We start from the raw sequence: 24,965 nt of genomic DNA, 5'->3' as shown, positions 1-24,965 counted from the left end.
AGTCAAGATAAACAGAGACACAGAGTTTATTTTCCACTTACATTTTATTACTGACAAAAGAAAACAAAAGAAGCATCGCCACACAAAATGAACCAAATGCTGGAAAAAAGCCAATGCACCAGAAACAAGTGATGTACAAATAATAATTATTCAAATTACCATGGAATTTAATAATAATAATAATGCACCCTGATGAAAACAAGCCAAAACGTTACTTCATATCATTCATAAATAGATGTGAAACCAGTCAACCGAATTAAATAGAATGACCATATTGCGAAACATGTTAATCAACAAAACAAAATGGGTTCTTTCATTGCTGGCTTTACAATTAAAATAAGTACATTTCGCAGGTTTGTACACAAATGAAATATCTACCGGTGACCATTCCTTAGAAACTTAAATTGTGCTACAGTGAAAAACAAAATTTTAAAGAATTAAATGCATTATAATATTATTTTTATCTTCACAAAAAATTATAAACATGAATTCAACACAATTTCTAAAACACCTAATAAAACTAGTCAAAAACTTTAAAACCCACTTTTATGCTTTTATCTTTAGCAACATTTCACATTTAGCAACTATTTTTTTTATTCACCTATACAAGTGGCGCTGGGGAGTGGGGGTGGTGTGGTCCGCTGGACCAGGAGAGGTTTAAACTAAGGGAGAGGTTTCACCTTTGACCTCTTCAGTCCAGTCACATCCTGAGGACAGTGCAGAGGGTGTCCAAAATGGCTCCCTATTCCCAACAGTCTTTGTATTTCTCTCTCCATTAGAGAGAAGCTAGCCTGGTTCCAGATCTGTTTGTGATGTCTTGCCATCTCCTATGGTTATTGTCACCATAGCAGTTGCAAAGGCAGCACAAACAGATCTGGGACCGGGCTAGAAAGTAGCATGACCAGTGAACAGAGCTTTAACACAGGATTTAGTGTGTGTATTCCATCACTGAATCCAGCCCGCACAGAAATCACATAACTAAACAAAATAATGTAAAAAATAGAAGAAAAAAGCAAGGGACTGTGGCTAGATACACACATCTAGGCATAGGGGGCCAGGTTCCATCTTGGTAGATATTTACAATCACTCAGAGAAAATAAAAATGGGAAAGCTCTCAATTAGAACTGGGTTGACGTAAGGATGTTTTCTTTTTCTAATTACGCTTTGTGTTTTTGCTTTCTTTGCTGAAATAGTTGTATCCTCCCTTAGTGAGGTGACTAGGTTCAAGGGTCCTGTATGAGAATCTTAACATAGACCCTACAATGAATATGCTTACAGCATTGTTTCGCCCAAAAGTGGGCAGTCCATGGGAAAACTGAGTAAGAGCAAAGGAAAGCAAAAGAGGAGAAAAATTTAACATTTGGGAAAATGTCAAAACAAAGCCAGAAGACGTTTTTTAGTCTTCATGTACAGTATGTTGACGTGAGCTTGAAGCTTAACCCCCCACAAAATGGACATTCATGGCAAAAAGAAGCAAGGCTCCTGTCCAGTCTAAGTGCTTGGCAAATAGGTGAAGTAGTAGCAGTCTTTGGGATTTTAAAAATCCTTCAGAAAAAACAAGGAGGAGAAAGATACATTGACGTTGTTGTTGATGAATGTTGGAAAACTCCCTGGAGTCTTGACTTTTGGAGGTCCTTCAGCTTCAAGTGAGGTAGAGAGGCTTGTCCCGGGCTCCCATGCCACTGCTGATGAAGAGAACACAGAAAAGATGGCATCAATATAGGCACATTTTGGTCCAGAATCCAATTAATTGAATGCCACTCAAAAAACATATATTTATTCTATTCAGTACTATTTATTTGGCAGAGAAGGAGAGCTGTGTGTCACTAGCATAGCAGTGGCAGTGAATGAACACCATGATGTTGCATGATCTTGTCCAAGGGTGGGAGGTAGATTGAGTGGATTCAACATTGACCCCTGAAGGACACCTTGTGTGACAGCCACACACCCTGAACAGTGGTTTTTCAGTTGGACAACCTGTTGCCGGTCAGTGATATAATTATTCAATAAAATACGGAGCTACTTACAGTTTTTTTTCACAAGTATGTGGTGAATTTTCAAAGTAGTACAAAACTCCAAACTGGTAACACTTGTAACGCAGTCAGTCTTACATTCAAAACCTTTCATTGTTCATTCATTTGTCTGTAGACATCTTTCACCACACAACCATTGATCCAAAATATAAGTTTACTCTGAAATATAATGAGTACATAGGTTTAATCACCAAAACACAACATAATGATATATTCTCAATTAGTTATTTTAACAACAAGTTAATTCAATAGCAAAAAATGTAAGATGCATGTTTAAACATTTCCCTTTGAATGTGGTATGCTACAGTACTGTAAACTACAGTACATTAAACTGTTTTCACATTAGGCAATACACTTGCACTCCCCATTTAAGGTGTGATCATCGAAGACATCTTTCACAATGCAATCAAATGAAAGAAATGAAAGGCACTAGTTTGCATCAAGCCTGTCTTTAGCATTTGGCCATAGGTTCTCATCAAAATTGCAGTAAATATCCTAATTGTTCATGCACCTGGGGAAAACCCTTTTTGCATGGCGAATCCAAGCCTGACATAGGTCTGGACTGAAATAACTGCATGCCTCATCCATGGCCTGAAGGAGGGTGTTACGCTCATGGGGATGGCAATCATACATCTTCCATCGTGTTTTGTATTTTAAAGTATTGTATTGTACATAATTGTTGTAGTGGTCCTGTAAGTGGCCCAGTTCATAAGAGCATGGCACTAGCAACACCAGAGTTATGGGTTCGATTCCCACTGGGGTCACATACCCCACTGCGTGAACTGTTGTCACTTTGGATAAAAGTGTCTGATATTGTATTACTGCACTGTAGGAGCTAAAAACACAAGCATTTCGCTGCACCTGCTAACATCTGCTAATATGTACTGTATACACAACCAATACACTTTGAATTGATTTGTTACATACAATACATCTCTGATTTTGTCAATATCAGATTGTTTAAAAATGTACTGTGAAGTAAAATCATAATAGTCATCATCATAGTAGTACATTCGAGTATATATGATACTTTTTGTGTTTCTAAAAATCTGTAGTAGACAAACCCGTTTACATGTAAAATCTATAGGTTTACCAAACGTTAAGAGCAGTCGGATTAAGTACTAGCAAAATTACCTTTAACAAAAGAGGAGAGAATCATATCAAAAGTACTTTGAGCATTGCATTGTGAAAGGCAATATATATAAAAAATTTTTTTAGCATGTTCTATTTATTTAATGATTTATTTGTGCTTAGAGTTTTGAAACAACCTTCTTTTTAGTTTTGTACTAAGAGTTGTGAACATTTACCACACAATTGTGAAAATTGCACGGAAGCGATAAAGAAAACAGTAAGTAATGTTCACAATTTACAGTGTAAGGAAAAGTGTTATTTCACTACTACTGCTTTTACTGCTTTTACTGCTTTTACTGCTTTTAAATAAACAGTACGGTGTCCATTTTAGGACACCCTCACCCTCAAGCCTCACTCTGGCAAAGGACTGTTGATAAGACTGTTACTCGTCCCAGTAGGGTCTCAGGGCATGCTCACCCGCAATGGTTGGGCCCACAGTCCCGGTTGCAGTACTCGCCGTCCCAGTCGGGGTTCTGTCCGTGCCCTGGGTTGGGCGCCCCCGGGGACTGGGACCCCCCCACACTGTTCTGGTAATCCTGAATGTGAGAGAACCCCTGGAGCACAAGAGGAAATAGAAGAGTGCTCTGTTAAAAAACGCTACCACTTCAAATGCTCCAATGTGGTTGGTGGGCTTCCCAGTAGCATGACGTTCACGTCTACTGCAGGCAATGTGGGCAATGCTCAACTTATTTTAAGTTGGGGAGTAAGTGGACACTGGCTTAAATTCAAAGTGACCCTTAACTCTGGTGCAGATCTAGGATCAGCACGGATACCAGGTCTTTAAGGTGCTTCCTTAGTCTAAAAAGCTATGTTTGAACTTATGATCAATAATAGTTAAATTACCCAGTGTCATGAGATCATTAATACTCACATTATATAACAGCTCTATCACCTTTTTCTAATGTTTCCCCACAACTCTGAATGGCCAAGCAGGGCTGAACGCTGGAGAACAGAGATTGGACTAACCTGTTGGCTGAGAGGAGGTGAGTGCAGAGACCCTTGGAGCCCCATTGAGTGCGACTGGACCTGCTGCATGCGCAGGGAGCTCTGGTGCAGGGCGAGCTGGGAGGGGTGGAGGGGCGGGCTGATCTGGAAGGGGGAGGGGGGTGAGGCACTCATGCTGGGCGGCAGCATCTGGGATTGGCTGAGGGTCCGGGCCAGGGCGTGGTGGGGCGGACCGGCGAAGCTCTGCAGGTCTGACAGGGGGAAGGAGCCGGGGCCCAGACCGTAGGGGGAGGAGGCCTGCGGGGGCACACTGTACAGGGGCTGCTTGGGGGGCAGCATGTGGGAGGGCTGGCTGCTTTGGGAGCTTTTTGGTTCGACGGGGTCATTGTAGGGCTGGAGGTGAGAAACACAAAACAAAGAATGCCTAATGAATGCGACCAAGTAGTGCTGGGTCATGAGTGGTGCGCAGGGTTGCAAAGCTACCGGTAGTTTACCATAGTTACCGGAATCTTCAGTAATTTTGGTAATTAACAGAAAATCTATGGCAATCTATCGCAACTTTGGTAATTTATGCTTGAATAACTTTATAAAAAGTAATTATATATAATATTTTTTATATCTGTGTCCATATTGTCCATTAATTTCTAGTAGACAGACCATATGGTTCAAGAGATAATAGCCTAATTAATGAAAAAAGCAACTAACCAACAATGGCATTATTTTCAATTAACTCTGCAACTCTTCCAACTATTGACTTTTTTCACAACTGCCATCAGTTTGAAGCCAAAACATTGACAACAAATACATACTGACATAGTAAAATAAATGATTGTAATTTTTTTTTATAGAGGATATTTCATGCTTACCCCCTCAGTAACAATTTACTTGACACCTAGCGTCATAAAACGTTATGACACGGTCATTACCATAACATTATATGTTATAACTATGCTTTTCCAACAGTTTTGAAGGAATTCCCACATATGCTGAGCACTTGTTGGCTGCTTTTCCTTCACTCTGTGGTCCAACTCATCCCAAACCATCTCAATTGGGTTGAGGTCGGGTGATTGTGGAGGCCAGGTCATCTGATGCAGCACTCCATCACTCTCCTTCTTGGTCAAATAGCCCTTACACAGCCTGGAGGTGTGTTGGGTCATTGTCCTGTTGAAAACCAAATGATTGTCCCACTAAGCCCAAACCAGATGGGATGGCGTATCGCTGCAGAATGCTGTTGTAGCCATGCTGGTTAAGTGTGCCTTGAATTCTAAATAAATCACAGACAGTGTCACCAGCAAAGCACCCCCACACCATCACACCTCCTCCATGCTTCACGGTGGGAACTACACATGTGGAGATCATCCGTTCACCTACACTGCGTCTCACAAAGATACAGCGGTTGGAACCAAAAATCTCCAATTTGAACTCCAGAGCAAAGTACTGATTTCCACCGGTCTAATATCCATTGCTCATGTTTCTTGGCCCAAGCAAGTCTCTTCTTATTATTTGTGTCCTTTAGTAGTGGTTTCTTTGCAGCAATTCGACTATGGAGGCCTGATTCACGCAGTCTCCTCTGAACAGTTGATGTTGAGATGTGTCTGTGACTTGAACTCTGTGAAGCATTTATTTGGGCTGCAATTTCTGAGGCTGGTAACTCAAATGAACTTATCCTCTGCAGCAGAGGTAACTCTGGGTCTTCCTTTCCTGTGGCGGTCCTCATGAGAGCCAGTTTCATCATAGTGCTTGATGGCTTTTGCGACTGCACTTGAAGAAACTTTAAAAGTTCTTGACATTTTCCGGATTGACTGACCTTCATGTCTTAAAGTAATGATGGACTGTCGTTTCTCTTTGCTTATTTGAGCTGTTCTTGCCATAATATTTTTTACCAAATAGGGCTATCTTCTGTATCCCCCCCCCCCGCCCCCACCTTGTCACAACACAACTGATTGGCTCAAATGCATTAAGAAGGAAAGAAATTCCACAAATTAACTTTTAACAAGGCACACCTGTTAATTGAAAAGCATTCCAGGTGACTACCTCATGAATCTGGTTGAGAGAATGCCAACAGTCATCAAGGCAAAGGGTATATATAAAATATATTTAGGTTTGTTTAACACTTTTTTGGTTACTACATGATTCCATATGTGTTATTTCATAGTTTTGATGTCTTCACTATTATTCTACAATGTAAAAAACTGTAAAAATAAAGAAAAACCCTTGAATGAGTAGGTGTGTTCAAACTTTTGACTGTTACTGTATATCATGGGTGCATCATTCAGAGCAGGTGCAGCCCTCACCTTGCTCCCCCCCCCCCCACCCAACCACTATGATGAGCTGTCAAATTGCTTATCTGAACCTATCAGTGTTGATTACATGGGCAATGGTGTCCATTTGTATGAATTGTTGCCTGGCCACCGGATAATGATCAATGGACACCTTGACAGATGGATGGGAATGGAGAGGGCCTACACACACACACACACACACACACACACACACACACACACACACACACACACACACACACACACACACACACACACACAGGGAAATGAGACTGTTTGCCAGGAGAACAAATGGAATGACAAAAGGAATCTCCCCGACGCTACATTCTGAGCTGTTAACGCGACCCGGCACTAAACAATACAATTCCAACATTCCTTCCTTCCTTCCTTCCTTCCTTCCTTCCTTCCTTCCTTCCTTCCTTCCTTCCTTCCTTCCTTCCTTCCTTCCTTCCTTCCTTCCTTCCTCTCCATGTTGCTGCATAAGAGATAGGACGCCATCACTCATAGGAAAAAAGGAGAATGCCATACATCTAAATTAGCAGCAAGGTGTCACAATGAAGAAATGCGACAAAATCCCAATTATGTGTAGCGTTGAATTGGATGCGCACTCCCAAGCAATGCAACAGAAGACACAATGGATGAATCAATAACAACAATAAACCAAGAGTTCCATTCATGTGTCTAGTATGAACAGCCATAGACCAGATGTGAATAAACATAGGACTATGTCTGGACAGACCAGAGAGAATTACTAGTGGAACACTTCCTATAAAGACAGATACAGATATTGGCCTAATTGAATATATTTAAATAAAATTAAATACAATTGTATTTGTCACATGCGTCGAATACAACAGGTGTTGACTTCACTGTGAAATGCTTAATATATTGTATACAAATAGAGGGCATACATATATGCCCTACAATCAATAACATCAACATACAGAAGGGAATAGTATGACATTCCCTCTATCAGAACGACTGTCCCAACCCCAACCCCAACCCCAACTCCAACCCCCAACCTATGGAAATAAGGTATTGTCCCTCGTATGCTATAGTCTTGTTGCATCACCCCACCTCCACTCTCCGTTAGCCCCTCCCCCACCATTAGCTGAGATTTTTCATCAAATCCATCATCACTTTAAGCAAGCCTGGCGTGTCATAAGCGTTACCTTGGAAACCAGACTGGCTCTGTACGTGGCGAGGGCTTTCAGGTACTCTTTCTTGGCCGCCTCGGTTTTCCTCTTGTACGCCTGGAAATCAAAGGAAAAGAGAGTGAGATGAGGTCTACCCACATACAAACACAGAAATGTGCACATAAACACACTCTCTCACATGTTTCCCTTTACATTGGAGCCAATGGAACAGAACCCTTCCATTTCCACATCATACTACCTTATTTCAAGCAGACTTCCTCCATATACTAGAGAAATGAACTGGAACTCTCCATCATTTTAACACTGCAACAGCCATTGCATCACTCTACAAAAATAAAATAATTGTTTGTGAGTGCGCATGCGTGTGGTGTGTGTATGTGCACCCACGTGTGTGCACATGAGTGCCTGTGTATACATGTGTGTGCGAGTGTGTGTGTGTGCATGTTGGCATGTGTGTATGTTGAGGGGGGTTGTAAATAACAAGCCTAGTAAGCCCCAAGAGACCAGGGTTGTGGGGTAGATAACACTTAAGTCCTGATGCACCATTGGTTGCTTCCAGTGAATACATCATAATGGATTCTAATGCCAGATGGACAGCATTGCAGCATTTTAATTGACAGTTGATTCTAAAATGTATATAAAAATATACAGTGCATTCGGAAAGTATTCACACCCCTTGACGTTTTCCACATTTCGTTACGTTACAGCCTTATTCTAAAATTGATAAAAAAAATTTTTTTTACACATAATACCCCATAATGACAAAGTGAAAACAGGTATTTAGAAATTAAAAAAAAAAACAGAAATACCTTATTTACATACAGTGGGGGGAACAAGTATTTGATACACTGCCGATTTTGCAGGTTTTCCTACTTACAAAGCATGTAGAGGTCTGTAATTTTTATCATAGGTACACTTCAACTGTGAGAGACGTAATCTAAAACAAAAATCCAGAAAATCACATTGTATGATTTTTAAGTAATTAATTAGCATTTTATTGCATGACATAAGTATTTGATACATCAGAAAAGCAGAACTTAATATTTGGTACAGAAACCTTTGTTTGCAATTACAGAGATCATACGTTTCCTGTAGGTCTTGACCAGGTTTGCACACACTGTAGCAGGGATTTTGGCCCACTCCTCCATACAGACCTTCTCCAGATCCTTCAGGTTTCGGGGCTGTCGCTGGGCAATACGGACTTTCAGCTCCCTCCAAAGATTTTCTATTGGGTTCAGGTCTGGAGACTGGCTAGGCCACTCCAGGACCTTGAGATGCTTCTTACGGAGCCACTCCTTAGTTGCCCTGGCTGTGTGTTTCGGGTCGTTGTCATGCTGGAAGACCCAGCCACGACCCATCTTCAATGCTCTTACTGAGGGAAGGAGGTTGTTGGCCAAGATCTCGCGATGCATGGCCCCATCCATCCTCCTCTCAATACGGTGCAGTCGTCCTGTCCCCTTTGCAGAAAAGCATCCCCAAAGAATGATGTTTCCACCTCCATGCTTCATGGTTGGGATGGTGTTCTTGGGATTGTACTCATCCTTCTTCTTCCTCCAAACACGGCGAGTGGAGTTTAGACCAAAAAGCTATATTATTGTCTCATCAGACCACATGACCTTCTCCCATTCCTCCTCTGGATCATCCAGATGGTCATTGGCAAACTTCAGACGGGCCTGGACATGCGCTGGCTTGAGCAGGGGGACCTTGCGTGCGCTGCAAGATTTTAATCCATGACGGCATAGTGTGTTACTAATGGTTTTCTTTGAGACTGTGATCCCAGCTCTCTTCAGGTCATTGACCAGGTCCTGCCGTGTAGTTGTGGGCTGATCCCTCACCTTCCTCATGATCATTGATGCCCCACGAGGTGAGATCTTGCATGGAGCCCAAGACCGAGGGTGATTGACCGTCATCTTGAACTTCTTCCATTTTCTAATAATTGCGCCAACAGTTGTTGCCTTCTCACCAAGCTGCTTGCCTATTGTCCTGTAGCCCCTCCCAGCCTTGTGCAGGTCTACACTTTTATCCCTGATGTCCTTACACAGCTCTCTGGTCTTGGCCATTGTGGAGAGGTTGGAGTCTGTTTCATTGAGTGTGTGGACAGGTGTCTTTTATACAGGTATTGAGTTCAAACAGGTGCAGTTAATACAGGTAATGAGTGGAGAACAGGAGGGCTTCTTAAAGAAAAACTAACAGGTCTGTGAGAGCCGGAATTCTTACTGGTTGGTAGGTGATCAAATACTTATGTCATGCAATAAAATGCAAATTAATTACTTAAAAATCATACAATGTGATTTTCTGGATTTTTGTTTTAGATTCCGTCTCTCACAGTTGAAGTGTACCTATGATAAAAATTACAGACCTCTACATGCTTTGTAAGTAGGAAAACCTGCAAAATCGGCAGTGTATCAAATACTTGTTCTCCCCACTGTAAGTATTCAGACCTTTTGCTATGAGACTCGAAATTGAGCTGAGGTGCATCCTGTTTCCATTGATCATCCTTGAGATGTTTCTACAACTTGATTGGAGTCCACCTGTGGTAAATTCAATTGATTGGACATGATTTGGAAAGGCACAAACCTGTCTATATAAGGTCCCAAAGTTGACAGTGCATGTCAGAGTAAAAACCAAGCCATGACGTCGAAGGAATTGTCCGTAGAGCTCTGAGACAGGATTGTGTCGAGGCACAGATCTGGGGAAGGGTACCAAAAAATGTCTGCAGCATTGAAGGTCCCCAAGAACACAGTGGCCTCCATCATTCTTAAATGGAAGAAGTTTGGAACCACCAAGACTCTTCCTGGGCTGGCCGCCCGGCCAAACTGAGCAATCTGGGGGAGAAGGGCCACAGTCAGTGAGGTGACTAAGAACCCGTTGGTCACTCTGACAGAGCTCCAGAGTTCCTCTGTGGAGATGGGAGAACCTTCCAGAAGGACAACCGTCTCTGCAGCACTCCACCAATCAGGCCTTTATGGTAGAGTGGCCAGACCGAAGCCACTCCTCAGTAAAAGGCACATGACAGCCCGCTTGGAGTTTGCCAAAAGGCACCTAAAGACTCTCAGACCATGAGAAACAAGATTATCTGGTCTGATGAAACCAAGATTGAACTCTTTGGCCTGAATGCCAAGCGTCATGTCTGGAGGAAACCTGGCACCATCCCTACGGTGAAGCACGTGGTGGCAGCATCATGCTGTGGGGATGTTTGTCAGTGGCAGGGACTGGGAGACTAGTCAGGATCGAGGGAAAGATTAATTGAGCAGAGTACAGAGAGATCCTTGATGAAAACCTGCTCCAGAGCGCACAGGATCTCAGACTGGGGCGAAGGTTCACCTTCTAATAGGACAACGACCCTAAGCACACAGCCAAGACAACGCAGGAGTGGCTTCGGGGCAAGTCTCTGAATGTCCTTGAGTGGCCCAGCCAGAGCCCGGACTTGAACCCGATCGAACATCTCTGGAGAGACCTGAAAATAGCTGTGCAGCGACGCTTCCCATCCAATCTGACAGAGCTAGAAAGAGAAGAATGGGAGAAACTCCCCAAATAAAGGTGTGCCAAGCTTATAGGTCATACCCAAGAAGACTCAAGGCTATAATCGCTGCCAAAGGTGCTTCAACAAAGTACTGAGTAAAGGGTCTAAATACTTATGTAAATGTGATATTTCCTGGGTTTTTTGTTAGTTTTTTAAAATAAATTAGCAGACATTTCTAAGAACCTGTTTTTGCTTTGTCATTATTGGGTATTGTGTATAGATTGATGAGGGGGAAAAACATTTTAATCCATTTTTGAATAAGGCTGTAACGTAACAAAATGTGGAAAAAGTCAAGGGGTCTGAATACTTTCCAAATGCACAGAACATGGGGCATGTACACTGAGTATACAAAACATTGTCACGCCCTGACCTGGAGAGACTGTTATTCGCTAGGTAGTTTGGTCAGGGTGTGAAACTCTATGTTTTGTATTTCTATGTTTGGCCGGGTGTGGTTCCCAATCAGACGCAGCTGTCGCTCGTTGTCTCTGATTGGGGATCATACTTAGGCAGTCAGTTTTCCTGCCTGGGTTGTGGGATCTTGTTTGTGTTTCGGTGTGTTTGGCTTGTTGGTGTATAGCCTTCCGACGTCACGTTTTCGTTGCCTTTTGTTGTTTTGTCAGTGTTTATCCAGTTTAATAAACATGTTTGCATACCACGCTGCACCGTGGTCTGACCCGTCTCTCAACGATCGTGACAGAAGATCCCACCAAAAACGGACCAAGCAGCGTGCCCAGGATCAGCAGACACCCTGGACACAGTTGGGGAAGAGTTTTTGGACATGGGAGGAGATTTTGGCAGGTAATGGACCCTGGGCGAAGGAGGAGGCCCAGGCAGGAGAGGAAGACAGAAGGTGCCGGCCTAGGAGGAAGCCCGAGAGACAGCCCCAATAAAACAATTTTGGGGGGGGCTAAAAGGGTGGTCGGGGATCGATAGAGAAGAGCCCCGACCACTGCACTCGTGGGGGCTCAAGGAGGAGTCCTCACTGGAGGAGGACTGGGCGCGGAGAGTAACGGACTGGTACAGTCGTAGACCTCCAGCGCCGGTTCCCAGTCCGGTACGCCTTGTGCCTGCTCCTCGCACCAAGCCAGTGGTGCGTGTTCGCAGTCCGGTACGGCCCGTGCCTGCTCCCTGCACCAAACCAGTTATTCGCTAGGTAGTTTGGTCAGGGTGTGAAACTCTATGTTTTGTATTTCTATGTTTGGCCGGGTGTGGTTCCCAATCAGAGGCAGCTGTCGCTCGTTGTCTCTGATTGGGGATCATATATAGGCAGTCAGTTTTCCTGCCTTGGGTTGTGAGATCTTGTTTGTGTTTCGGTGTGTTTGGCTTGTTAGTGTATAGCCTTCCGACGTCACGTTTCCGTTGCCTTTTGTTGTTTTGTCAGTGTTTATCCAGTTTAATAAACATGTTTGCATACCACGCTGCACCGTGGTCTGACCCGTCTCTCAACGATCGTGACAAACATTAAGAACACCTGCTCTTTTAATGACATAGACTGACCAGGTGAATCCAGGTGAAAGCTATTATCTTTGATTGTTGTCACTTATTAAATCCACTTCAATCAGTGTAGATGAAGGGGAGGAGACAGGTTGAAGAAGGATTTTTAAGCCTTGAGACAATTGAGACATGGATTGTGTATGTGTGCCATTCAGAGGGTGAATGGGCAAGACAAAACATTTAAGTGCATTTGAACAGGGTATGGTAGTAGGTACCAGGTGCACCGGTTTGTGCCAAGAACTGCAACGCAGTGGGGTTTTCACGCTCAACAGTTTCCCGTGTGTATCCAGAATAGTCTACCACCCAAAGGACATCCAGCCAACTTGCCACAACTGTGGGAAACATTGGAGTGAACATGGGCCAGCATCCATGTGGAACGCATTCGACACATTGAAGAGTCCATGCCTTGATGAATTGATGCTATTCTGAGGGCAAAAGGGGTTTCAACTAAATATTAAGAAGGTGTTCCTAATGTTTGCACACTCAGGGTACATATATACACTACATGGCCAAAAGTATATGGACATCCCTTCAAATGAGTGGATTTGGCTATTTCAGCCACACCCGTTGTGACAGGTGTATAACATCGAGCACACAGCAATGCAATCTCCATAGACAAACATTGGCAGTAGAATGGCCCGTTCTGAAGAGCTCAGTGACTTTCAATGTGGCACCGTCATAGGACGCCACCTGTCCAACAAATCAGTTCATGTAAAAATCATCTGTCCTCGGGTGCAACACTCACTACCGAGTTCCAAACTGCCTCTGGAAGCAATGTCAGCACAATAACTGTTCATTGGGAGCTTCATGAAATGGGCTTCCATGTCCAAGCAGCCGCACACAAGCCTAAGATCACGAAGCGCAATGCCAAGCGTCGGCTGGAGTGGTATAAAGCTTGCCGCCATTGGACTCTGGAGCAGTGGAAATTCAATCTCTGCAGTGATGAGTCACGCTTCACTATCTGGCAGTCCAACAGACGAATCTGAGTTTGGCGAATACCTGGAGAACGCTACCTGCCCCAATGCATAGTGCCAACTGTAAACAATGCCCCCCGCTCAGCCCAGTCAAAACTGTTCGCTGCTCTGGCACCCCAATGGTGGAACAAGCTCCCTCACGACGCCAGGACAGCGGAGTCACTCACCACCTTCCGGAGACATTTGAAACCCCACCTCTTTAAGGAATACCTGGGATAGGATAAAGGAATCCTTCCCCCCCCAATTGTAAAGTGGTTATCCCACTGGCTATAGGGTGAACGCACCAATTTGTGAGTCGCTCTGGCTAAGAGCGTCTGCTAAATGACGTTAATGTGCCCTTGAGCAAGGCACTTAACCCTAATTGCTCCTGTAAGTCGCTCTGGATAAGAGCGTCTGCTAAATGACTAAAATGTAAATGTAAATGTAAAGTTTGGTGGATGAGGAATAATGGTCTGGGGGTGTTTTTCATGGTTTGGGCAAGGCCCCTTAGTACCAGTGAAGGGAAATCTTAATGCTACTGCATATAATGACATTCTAGACGATTCTGTGCTTCCAACTTTGTGGCAACAGTTTGGGGAAGGCCCTTTCCTGTTTCAGCATGACAATGCCCCCGTGCACAAAGCGAGGTCCATACAGAAATGGTTTGTCGAGATCGGTGTGGAAGAACTTGACTGGCCTGCACAGAGCCCTGACCTCAACCACCGACTGCGAGCCAGGCCTAACACCTTTGGGATGAATTGGAACACCGACTGCGAGCCAGGCCTAATCGCCCAACATCAGTGCCCGACCACACTAATGCTCTTATGGCTGAATGGAAGCAAGTCCCCGCAGCAATGTTCCGACATCTAGTAGAAAGCCTTCCCAGAAGAGTGGAGGCTGTTATAACAGCAAAGGGGGGATCAACTCCATATTAATGCCCATAATTTTGGAATGAGATGTACGACGAGCAGGTATGTAGTGTATTTTAGATGGGTCTGATTGCAATGTGTGACTTAGAGGTATTCATTTGTGTGGCCTTTACATTCAAACTTGTAAGTAGCAATACAGTTCTAGAATATTTGGCTATGGGTTAATTCGTCATACCTCCCTGATACCTAGTATTCCATTTTATTTTTAAACAAAATAACTATAATATTAAAGACACACGAGACCAAATGCATGGTGAAAGGTAACATCTTCATTAAAATCCCTTAATGAAATCTTCATTTTGCAATTTGCTATTGAGACTGTGGGGTGGAGATAAAGATGAACAATGCAGCTTATTCTCCTGAATAGACCGAGACAGATAGATGCCCTTGAGGCAAATTCAAGGACAAAAAAAAAGATGATTCGGTATTCTGGGCAGTTTCAAAATGCCAGACAACAGATATAAATAAAAATGGCCGGAAATGAGAACATCACATTCTTGGCTGTCAAGAGGGCAATTAAGATTCATCACAGAAGAAGAGCTGAGACCATAGCGGCTCCAGTACAGTACAACAGACTGCCTGTACTAATATACCTCATATAACTGTACTGTATACTGTAGACAAGACCAACATAATGTCTTATACAAGAACACTGTACTGTCCTATACTTTACACAGTACTGTACACTGACTGAACACAAAACACTGTACGGCTGTCCTATACCTTAAACCGCAGGAATGGTGACAAGAGGAAGGGAATGCTTCCTTCCTTCCTCCTTTCCTTGGAGTAATCGTTGATCTAACGTGACTGGATCGGTGAAAACAAGAGTTCCACTATTTCGCTTTCATCGTCCAGACAGATCCCTGATCCATGTCAGATCAGTGATTACTTCAAGAAATGTGGGGAAGAAGGAAGGATGCACTATCCTACCCCTCCCCCCATCCCTCCTTCTCCGATCTTTGTATCCTACTAAATACAATTGAGCTTCAACTGCTTTCAATTGAACATCCAGGGGACAACAACAGCTGTGGATGTCACTTCAGGAGACTTAATTAGCGCCCTGCCCTAAAATACAGTACAATATCAGGGAAACATAATATTCCATTCTAGATTATAACATGATTGGCCCTGCACCAGCTGTTGTCATGACCGTTACTTTTACGTCATTTAGCAGACGCTCTTATCTAGAGCGCCTTACAGTTAGTGAGTGCATACATTTTCGTACTGGCCCCCCCATGGGAAACGAACCCACAACCCTGGCGTTGCAAGCGCCGTGCTCTACCGACTGAGCTACAGGGGACTGGTTAGAAGGGGGTCCTCCATTGCTAAATAAACAGTGGGTGTTTTTCGACATTGGCCAGGTTTGTCTGTCAAATTACTTTTCTACAGTTGCTTCTACACATGGAGGCTCTTCTCGTGTTTCCTCCTTGGCTCGAATAAAATTTAGAAAAATAAAATTATTTTAATGAGAGCCAAGGGACCGGGGATAAACGGATAGATTATCTTTAGAAATAGCAGAACTAGCTCATTAAGGTGAGTTCTATCTCTGTGCACTGTGCTCTGGTAATTACTACAGATAATGGCTTGGATTGTCTGCTAGTGCACTTGCTCCATCTACTGGTAACTCAGCAATGTGTGTCTGAGTGTGTGTGTCTGAGTGTGTGTGTCTGAGTGTGTGTGCGTGTGTGTACGTGTGTGTGTGCATGCATTCATGCAGACACACCCGTGTGCGTGTGTTTTTTGTGCGTGTACCTGTTTCGCCTCCTCTCCCAGGCTGTCCCACATGGAGGCAACTAGCTTGGACACGTCCCCGAAGGTGGCGTTGGGGTTTGAGCCCTTGATGGCCGCCTGGGTGTCCCTGAAGAAGAGGGCGTAGGCCGACACGGGCTTCGACGGCTCGTTGGGGTCCTTTTTCTTCTTCTTCTTCTGCGGTTTGGGCTTGGGCTTCATCATCTCCGAGGAGGGCCGCTTCTCCCCTATCTGGAAGGGAGAGAGAAAAGGAGCGACGGAGGGAAAGAAGGAGAGGAGGAAGGAAAGTGGGAGAGAGGGAGAGGGAGGATTGTAAGCGACAATGGACATAACATTTTCCCAACAAATAAGGATTTCAATGAAAGCGGTTGTTGGTTCCACCTATTGTAATTCTATGGTTAGTCATTCTAAAATAATAACACACACCTGTGGAAGCTCGATTTATGTTGTTGTTGTCTAGGTAGAAGGGGGGGTGCTGTAATTGTGAAAGGTCAACACTACTGAAAGAAACTAAACTATAGAACCGACGTCCTCACAATGGTATCCCCATCGAGACAGTGGAGAGACAGGTAAGATCACCTCTTGTAGGGAAAACCCTCGACAAGGAAAGAGAGCAACACCGTCTTTTTATTGACAAATACGACATGGATGGAACAGGACTACTCGATTTCCTCCACAAACAAAAACACATAATGAGCGGAAGAGAGAAGGAGGGTTCTGAGAAAAGCAACAGCCTCTTCTTCTGAGAAGAGAAAGAAAAGAAATCAATTTGGCTGAGGAAAGAGAGAGAGAGAGGGAGAATGGAGGCTGACAGATAGAAAGCTGCCGCTGGTACGGAGCACATTTTAGGACACCCTCACCCTCGGCCCAGTGTCTCTAACTCCCCAAAGTATGGTGAACATTTTAGGACACCCTCTGAGGGAGAGAGACTTGGCAGAGTACTGTGGTCTGGAGGAGGGGGAGGACACTAGGCAGAACCTTATAACAACGAAATGTTGTTTTATACTACTCATTCGCACTACATGCTGTTTTATACTCGACTTTGTGTGTGTATTTGTTGTTTTCAATGTTTTGGTTTTGTCCGTTGTTTTTAATGTTTTACATTTTTGGGAGAGGAGAGAGGATGAGCGAGCCAATTGAAAGCTTGGGATGATTAGGTGGCTATGATAGTATGTGGGCCAGATTGAGAATTGAACCAATAAAAATATATTCCCGGGATGAGATTATCTAAAGGATTTGAGTAGACAAATTCCAAACCGCAGCATTAAATAGTCATTTGTTGGATAAATAAAACCATATTAAAATGTATTGCAAGGACTATCAGCTGGGTTCTTTAAGAATGATGATAAATGGCCATCATACTATATTTTTCACAGTAAAGTACAGCTTTTGTGCTTATATTTGACATTGACGTGAATCAAATGCATATGAATACATCTGTCATTTTGCACATAAAGCTTCGGAGAAGTCAAATCCAGGTCAACGTAGCCTCGGTGTGATTGTTTATGGAAATTACATTCCTCCTGATGTGAGTAGAGCCCATCAACCATTTGAGGAGAGGGAGGCAATTCAAACATTTAGTGGAAAGAGGCTGTAGCTAACGGAGAATGGAAGGGAGAAGTGACTGCGATGATGTGCCATTAAGAGCACCGCAACCTGAGTCCTGGGGAACATAAAGAAAAAGAATCACATTTGATAGCCTACATAATGACTGAAAATATAATGATCAACTACAGTAGATGATTGAAAGATGGAATGAGGCCTCCTGAGTGGCGCAGCGGTCTAAGCCACTGCATCGCAGTGCTAGAGGCATCACTACAGACCCGGGTTCGATCTGGGCTGTATCACAACCGGCCACGATCGGGATTCCCATAGGGCGGCACAGTGTCGTCCGGGTTAGGGGAGGGTTTGGCCAGAGGGGGGCTTTACTTGGCTCATTGCGCTCTAGCGACTCCTTGTGGCGGGCAGGGTGCCTGCAGGCTGTCGTCAGGTGAACGGTGTTTCCTCCGACACATTGGTGCGGCCGGCTTCTGGGTTAAGCCGGCGGGTGTTAAGAAGCGCGGTTTGGCGGGTCATGTTTCGGAGGAAGCATGACTCGACCTTCGCCTACCGAGCCCGTTGTGGTAAAAAACAAAAACAAAGATGGAATTAAAGATGCCTGCATTCAGAACGTCTCATGACTCAAGGGGGCCATTTTTAGGGCTTTTTTCAGGTGGTATAGTCACCATCACATTAGTCTATACAATCCATTTATCTCCAAATGCCATGTTAATGTTAGATTTTACTAAATAAAACTACTTTGAAAATGTTCAGAAAAAAAACCATGTGAAAGAACCATGTGAAAGAATTCTGAATGATCACTTGACTAGCAACTATCAAACGGCAACTCTAGGATGTTTAAAATCATTTCCTTTTCATACAGTCATCATGCATACTTATGGGATTAAGAGCCGGGGGTTGTCTTGCTTTTAACTTTGCTTTCTTAACAGAAATGACTGCCTTTGAAATGTCATTGTTTAAGAAACCATTTGAAGCCGAAACAACATCTTCCAAACAGCATGAAATTAGCTCTTCAGAATCGGAGGCTCCCGAATATTTGGGTATAAGAAAAGGGGTCACTTGAATATAACTTTGGATGTGATATGGATGCGGAATTGAAATGAAAGAAGATTCCCCTTTTCAAAATGAAAATGCACCCATGCCTTTTTTCTCTCTCTTATTCTCTCTTATTCTCTCTTATTCTCTCTTATTCTCTCTCTCTCTCTCTCTCTCTCTCTCTCTCTCTCTCTCTCTCTCTCTCTCTCTCTCTCTCTCTCTCTCTCTCTCTCTCTCTCTCTCTCTCTCTCTCTCTCTCTCTCTCTCGTCTCTCTATCTCTCTCCATTCCACAGACTGGTTTGGATAGTATTTATTTTTTCTCCATGAGTGTGTGGTTTCATTAAAAAATTATCATCTCCCACGTTTATGCAATGAGGCAAAAAAATAAGTGTTTGAAATGACATCTGTTCCCCTCTGCCTTTGATGTGAAGGCTGAATAAATTGGAGGAGAGCTAATGGAATGACAAACTGAAAAGCAAAATAATCTCCAGGAAAAATCATTTATATTTATAAATTGCAAAGCGCGGCAAAACAAGCGAACCGCTAGAGAAAAAAATGAAATTCTCTCATTGCACCATTTTCCCTCTGTATACAGTATGATAGTTGGCTACACTAGATAGACAAAAAAAATTCACTTCAATGGAACATAGACCGAGATGGAATACAATACTGATGAATTGGAATGGATGAATAGCATTTGTAAAGCTGGATAGCCTATACATTCAAGTGTCAGTACAGTAAAATATGCTTACTGAAGGCATAAAGCAAGATGGTCTTTCAAATTTACTGAACCTGCAGTTATATCCATTCTTGTTTACAGATCTAAATAGAAATAGCCACTCTGCAACCACTACACCACACAGTCACCAATTGCTTATTACACTTTACTATAAACATATAACAAAATGGTACATAGATGGTAAATAGATTTTCAGTTCGCAAGTCAAAGACTGGATTTGAAAGTGTCAGGCCTAGGCCCATACCATAAGCATGGCTGTTGTCATAAATTTGAAGAGGGAGAGAGGAGAAGAGGGAGAGGGAGATGGGGAAGAGGGGGGAGGGGTTGCTGTCATTCTGAATGGACAGCACTGCACAGAGAAGATGAGATTAGATTTGACAGCCTGATGCCTGCATCACTATCAAAACAGGAGAGAGGGGGGAGAGAGAAAGGGGGAGGGAGAGAGAGCGAGAAGGATAGAGAGCGAGAGAGAGAGAGAGAGAGAGAGAGAGAGAGAGAGAGAGAGAGAGAGAGAGAGAGAGAGAGATGGAGAGGGAGGGAGGGAGGGAGGGGTTGTTTAATCAGAGGCCCCAGCACATACCTATATTTACACATAAAATGAAAAGCAAAATGAAACCCAAAAGGGTAAGGTTATCTCTAAAACATTTCCCAAGTGCTGCATATCGATTTCAAATGGGTGGGAATGTATACACGCCACGGGCAGCCTACAGAGCTGACAAATAAGATCTATTGCTCTTTGGAGTGAGTGGAGTCAGTGAGGTACTTGATGCCAGTGGGAGCTATACAATGCAGCCAGCAAGACTGGTTGAGCGGTACAAGCATAGCTCAGCAGCTGAAATAAAATTCCTCGAACATCAACTAAAGATTGGGGGAGGGGAGGGGAAAACTAAAATCTGTGACCTGTTCTAGCAAGATTTCCTATGGACAGAGGAAAGTAATAGCAGTAACCAAAGCTACTGTACGACCTCATCTCCATGGAAAATTGACCCTTCCAACAGTACACTCTATAAGAGGAGTGCTTCATGCAGCTGTTGTCCAAGCCTTTGTTGGTCCATAAATAGCCAAATGGGCATGGCTTTACTGTGGTGACCGATCGCAATGTGTTTAAATTTACACAGGAATATACACATCAAATCCTGATGCTCCCAATGTGCGTTCTACAACTCTACATTATCTAGTTATTGCTGGTTATAGATAAGGTCCAGAGTTTTTCCTAGTCACGTCACATGGTCACAAGGAAAACCTCCCAGCCCTACCTATACCAACAAGAGACTGACGTTTATGCTTTAACTATAAACCACACACATCTGGAAACCGTTACAACTCTTGTCATACTGTCCATCTGTAAGTAATAAGTCTGACTGAACGTCATAACCCTGAGTATATCCAGGCATATGTCCAGAGAACCACACAAATCAAATGGAAATACTGTTCAGCCCACACAATTATGAAAAGGAAGTGTAAATGCACATGGTATGCTATTGGCTCAGGAAATTGCAACCAAGGCAGGCATCCCGCAATGGAACACCTCAGAACTTTTGATGATGTATGGAAAAATATTGACATTGTTTTTCTCAAACATACAGTATACAGACTTAATTTGCACACCGGACATGACATCTACCAATAACCTCCCATGAAGGTGATAATAGAACAGGTAAAAACGTCTCACGTCACTACTTCACAGGAGAGGCATTTGAACGTAAAAAAAATAAATATATAATAATCAAAATGCATTTTGGGGCAGACATGCCTTCTGGAACATGTGAACTTTCATGTGCCTTAATAACAAAGTTGTATTGCATCTGCAAATATGAATAAAATGTGTAAATTACATGCCTATTTGGTTTAGCCACGGAAAAAGACAGGAACCTATCTGCTAGCCATGATTGTCTAAGATAATGGATGGGCTGGACATGCCGGGAGATGAGTTTGGATTGGTCTGCCATGTAGCATGCTTCTGTCTATAACGTGAGTATGTGTTGATAGTCCTTTCTACCGCAGTGTTTTTGAAAGATATAACATTAGCCATCGAGAACTACAAAAGTTTTGCTACTTTTCTCAACAACATTGATGCCCTGAATTTAGCAGGCGCTATCGACAGATCCGTTGGAAAGAGTTGTGATGGGCTACTTTCTGCACACGCCAAGGTCAGTGTGAACCGGAGTGACTTGACACAATGGCCAAACATGTACAGTACCAGTCAAAAGTTTGGACACACCTACTCATTCCAGGGTTTCTCTTTATTTTCTACTATTTTCTACATTGTAGAATAATAGTGAAGACATTACAACTATGAAATAACACATATGGAATCATGTAGCAACCAAAAAGTGTTAAACAAATCAAAATATATTTTATATTTGAGATTCTTCAAATAGCCACCCTTTGCCTTGATGACAGCTTTGCACACTCTTGGCATTCTCTCAACCAGCTTCACCTGGAATGCTTTTCCAACAGTCTTGAAGGAGTTCCCAAATATGCTGAGCACTTGTTGGCTGATTTTTCTTCACTCTGCCGTCCGACTCATCCCAAACCATCTCAATTAGGTTGAGGTCGGGGGATTGTGGAGGTCAGGTCATCTGATGCATCACTCCATCACTCTCCTTCTTGGTCAAATAGCTCTTACACAGGTGTGTCTGAGGGTGGTTATAGCATCTCTTTCACATGACCCAACAATTTAGAGAAGTGTGTCTTGGTAAGCATCATCTAATAAAATATTTTTATCTGGAGACTTTCTGGTTTTTATATTGCTAGTAACTATTTCACTGTACTGTTTACACCTTCTGTATCCTGTGGATGTGACCAAAAAACATAGATTTTATTTGATATACTATAGTGTGTGTTTACGGTAATGTGAAGAACAACATGACCTGCAACAAAGTCAGATTACAATATAGGCCAAGGACTAGATAAAGTGTATTTTTACCTGGAGTTTTTCCATATTGTAGGCTACTACTTTTGTCACTTTTAGCCTTGAAATCGTTGGTTGTTTACTACGCTACTCATTCTGTTTAGCACATGGCCTTAAAGAGATGGGTGGGACTAAGGTTAGGTCCACTTTTATCCAATGTAAAAAACACGATTTCAAATGTTGCTACATAGGACCGAATCCAGGTGGTGGGTCTCATATTTCGAATGTCTCGCCCAGCGGTGCACCTAACTAATCAGCACAAATTGCTAAAGTTGAGGACTCTTATTTGGTAATGTGGCGAAAACAGTCCTAAGTGAAAACTAATTACATGAACACTTCGCTAACGAGATGTTGGAGAGGCCCCTGCAGGTCGACTCTTTATAAAGAGTGGCAAAGCATCAGCCACACACTTCCTGGCTCCGCTAGTGTTCTAATTGGCCCCAGTGGGTTGCTGTAGACACAGCCGTGCAATTTAAAGGGGGTGGGGGGAGTAATTCTTGTTTTCAACTCAAAATGGTATTCAGTCCGAAAAAAAGTCCAAAAACATGAGTATTTTCTTTGTTTTATCTGACATGGTCCTCTGAATGGGGATTTGCAGACTGAGAGGCAATACAAGAAGAGAAAAACAATTAGTCAAACATGAATGGTCTACCGCGGCTGGGTTATTTCCATAGCAACAGCCTGAGGGAACAATTCAGACCCTTTATTGGCCGTTTGCTATGTTTCTCTGTAAACATCAGACCAGCAGGAGAGATGGCCGGCAACAGAAAGTCAGGCAACAGAGGCATCACAGGGCCACAACCTCTTGATATAAATCAACCCTTACAAAAAAAGATTGCAGTTTTGAAACTGCAGTAAAAGTGCAGCAACTGCAGTCGACTGTGGTATTTTGGACGCAGTAATTGCAGCATTCTGCAGTTATACTGCACTCTAACTGCAGTTATACTCGTAGGGGAACCTTCGTGTTCTATTGGAGAAAGAAAGGAAAAGCACTCCGCAGAGCATTCTACTGCATTTTGAGATTACATATCTGGAGAGTGCCTTACCACTTTAAAGGCACAATATGTAATTTGAACAGCCTAACCCAGCCACTGTGCTGAATGGGACTGGGTAACTAGTCTTACAGTACATACAGTGCATTCAGAAAGTATTCAGACCCCTTGACTTTTTCCACATTTTGTTACGTTACAGCCTTATTCTAAAATGGATTTTTAAAAAAGTTTCCTCATCAATCTACGCACAATACCCCATAATGGCAAAGCGATAACAGGTTTTTATACATTTTTGTAAATATGTAAAAAATGTAAAACAGAAATACCTTATTTACATACGTATTCAGACCCTTTGCTATGAGACTCCAAATTGAGCTCAGGTGCATCCTGTTTCCATTGATCATCCTTGAGATGTTTCTACAACTTGATTGGAGTCCACCTGTGGTTAATTCAATTGATTGGACATGATTTGGAAAGGTACACACCTGTCTATATAAGGTCCCACAGTTGACAGTGCATGTCAGAGCAAAAACCAAGCCATGAGGTCGAAGGAATTGTCCGTAGAGCTCCGAGACAGGATTGTGTTGAGGCACAGATCTGGTGAAGGGTACCAAAACATTTATGCAGCATTGAAGGTGTCCAAGAACACAGTGGCCTCCATCATTCTTAAATGGAAGAAGTTTGGAACCACCAAGACTCTTCCTAGAGTTGGCTGCCCGGCGAGGGGAGAAGGGCCTTGGTCAGGGAGGTGACCAAGAACCCGATGATCACTCTGACAGCGCTCCAGAGTTCCTTTGTGGAGATGGGAGAACCTTCAAGGAAGGACAACCATCTCTGCAGCATGCCACTAATCAGGCCTTTATCGTAGAGTGGCCAGACGGAAGCCACTCCTCAGTAAAAGGCACATGACAGCCCGCTTGGAGTTTGCCAAAAAGGCACCTAAAGGACTCAGACCATGAGAAACAAGATTCTCTGGTCTGATGAAACCAAGATTGAACTCTTTGGCCTGAATGCCAAGCGTCATGTCTGGAGGAAACCTGGCACCATCCCTACGGTGAAGCATGGTGGTGGCAGCATCATGCTGTGGGGATGTTTTTCAGTGGCAGGGACTGGGAGACGGATTGAGGGAAAGATGAAAACCTGCTCCAGAGTGCTCAGGACCACAGACTGGGGCGAAGGTTCACCTTCCAACATGACAACGACCCTAAGCACACAGCCAAGACAACACAGGAGTGACTTCAGGACAAGTCTCTGAATGTCCTTGAGTGGCCCAGCAAGACCCCGGACTTGAACCCGATCGAACATCTCTGGAGAGACCTGAAAATAGCTGTGCATCCAACCTGACAGAGCTTGAGAGGATCTGCAGAGAAGAATGGGGGAAACTCCCCAAAACCTGTTTTTGCTTTGTCATTATGGGGTATTGTATTGATGAGAAAAAACAACAATTTAATCCATTTTAGAATAAGACTGTAACGAAATGTGGAAAAAGTCAAGGGGTCTGAATACTTTCCAAATGCACTGTACTGCA

The 24,965-nt window shown here is 43.3% G+C and overlaps 1 protein-coding gene across 1 annotated transcript in view; it reads right to left on the bottom strand.

Annotated features, from left to right (window-relative positions):
• Positions 1 to 25: 25 nt before the first annotated feature.
• Positions 26 to 24,965, bottom strand: part of LOC121546509 (thymocyte selection-associated high mobility group box protein TOX-like) — a 100,615-nt gene continuing 75,675 nt past the window's right edge. Inside the window, exons 5-9 of the mRNA XM_045209415.1 lie at positions 16,200 to 16,427; positions 7,564 to 7,644; positions 4,131 to 4,502; positions 3,582 to 3,718; positions 26 to 1,685 (exon numbers count right to left, since the gene is read on the bottom strand). Coding sequence (XP_045065350.1) covers positions 1,643 to 1,685; positions 3,582 to 3,718; positions 4,131 to 4,502; positions 7,564 to 7,644; positions 16,200 to 16,427 — 861 coding nt within the window. The 3' untranslated portion in view covers positions 26 to 1,642. The remainder of the gene's footprint in view (positions 1,686 to 3,581; positions 3,719 to 4,130; positions 4,503 to 7,563; positions 7,645 to 16,199; positions 16,428 to 24,965) is intronic.

Source organism: Coregonus clupeaformis, chromosome 30 (genome assembly GCF_020615455.1).
Source record: "Coregonus clupeaformis isolate EN_2021a chromosome 30, ASM2061545v1, whole genome shotgun sequence".
Lineage (NCBI taxonomy): Eukaryota > Metazoa > Chordata > Actinopteri > Salmoniformes > Salmonidae > Coregonus > Coregonus clupeaformis.
This window is presented reverse-complemented; position numbering and strand designations above follow the sequence as displayed.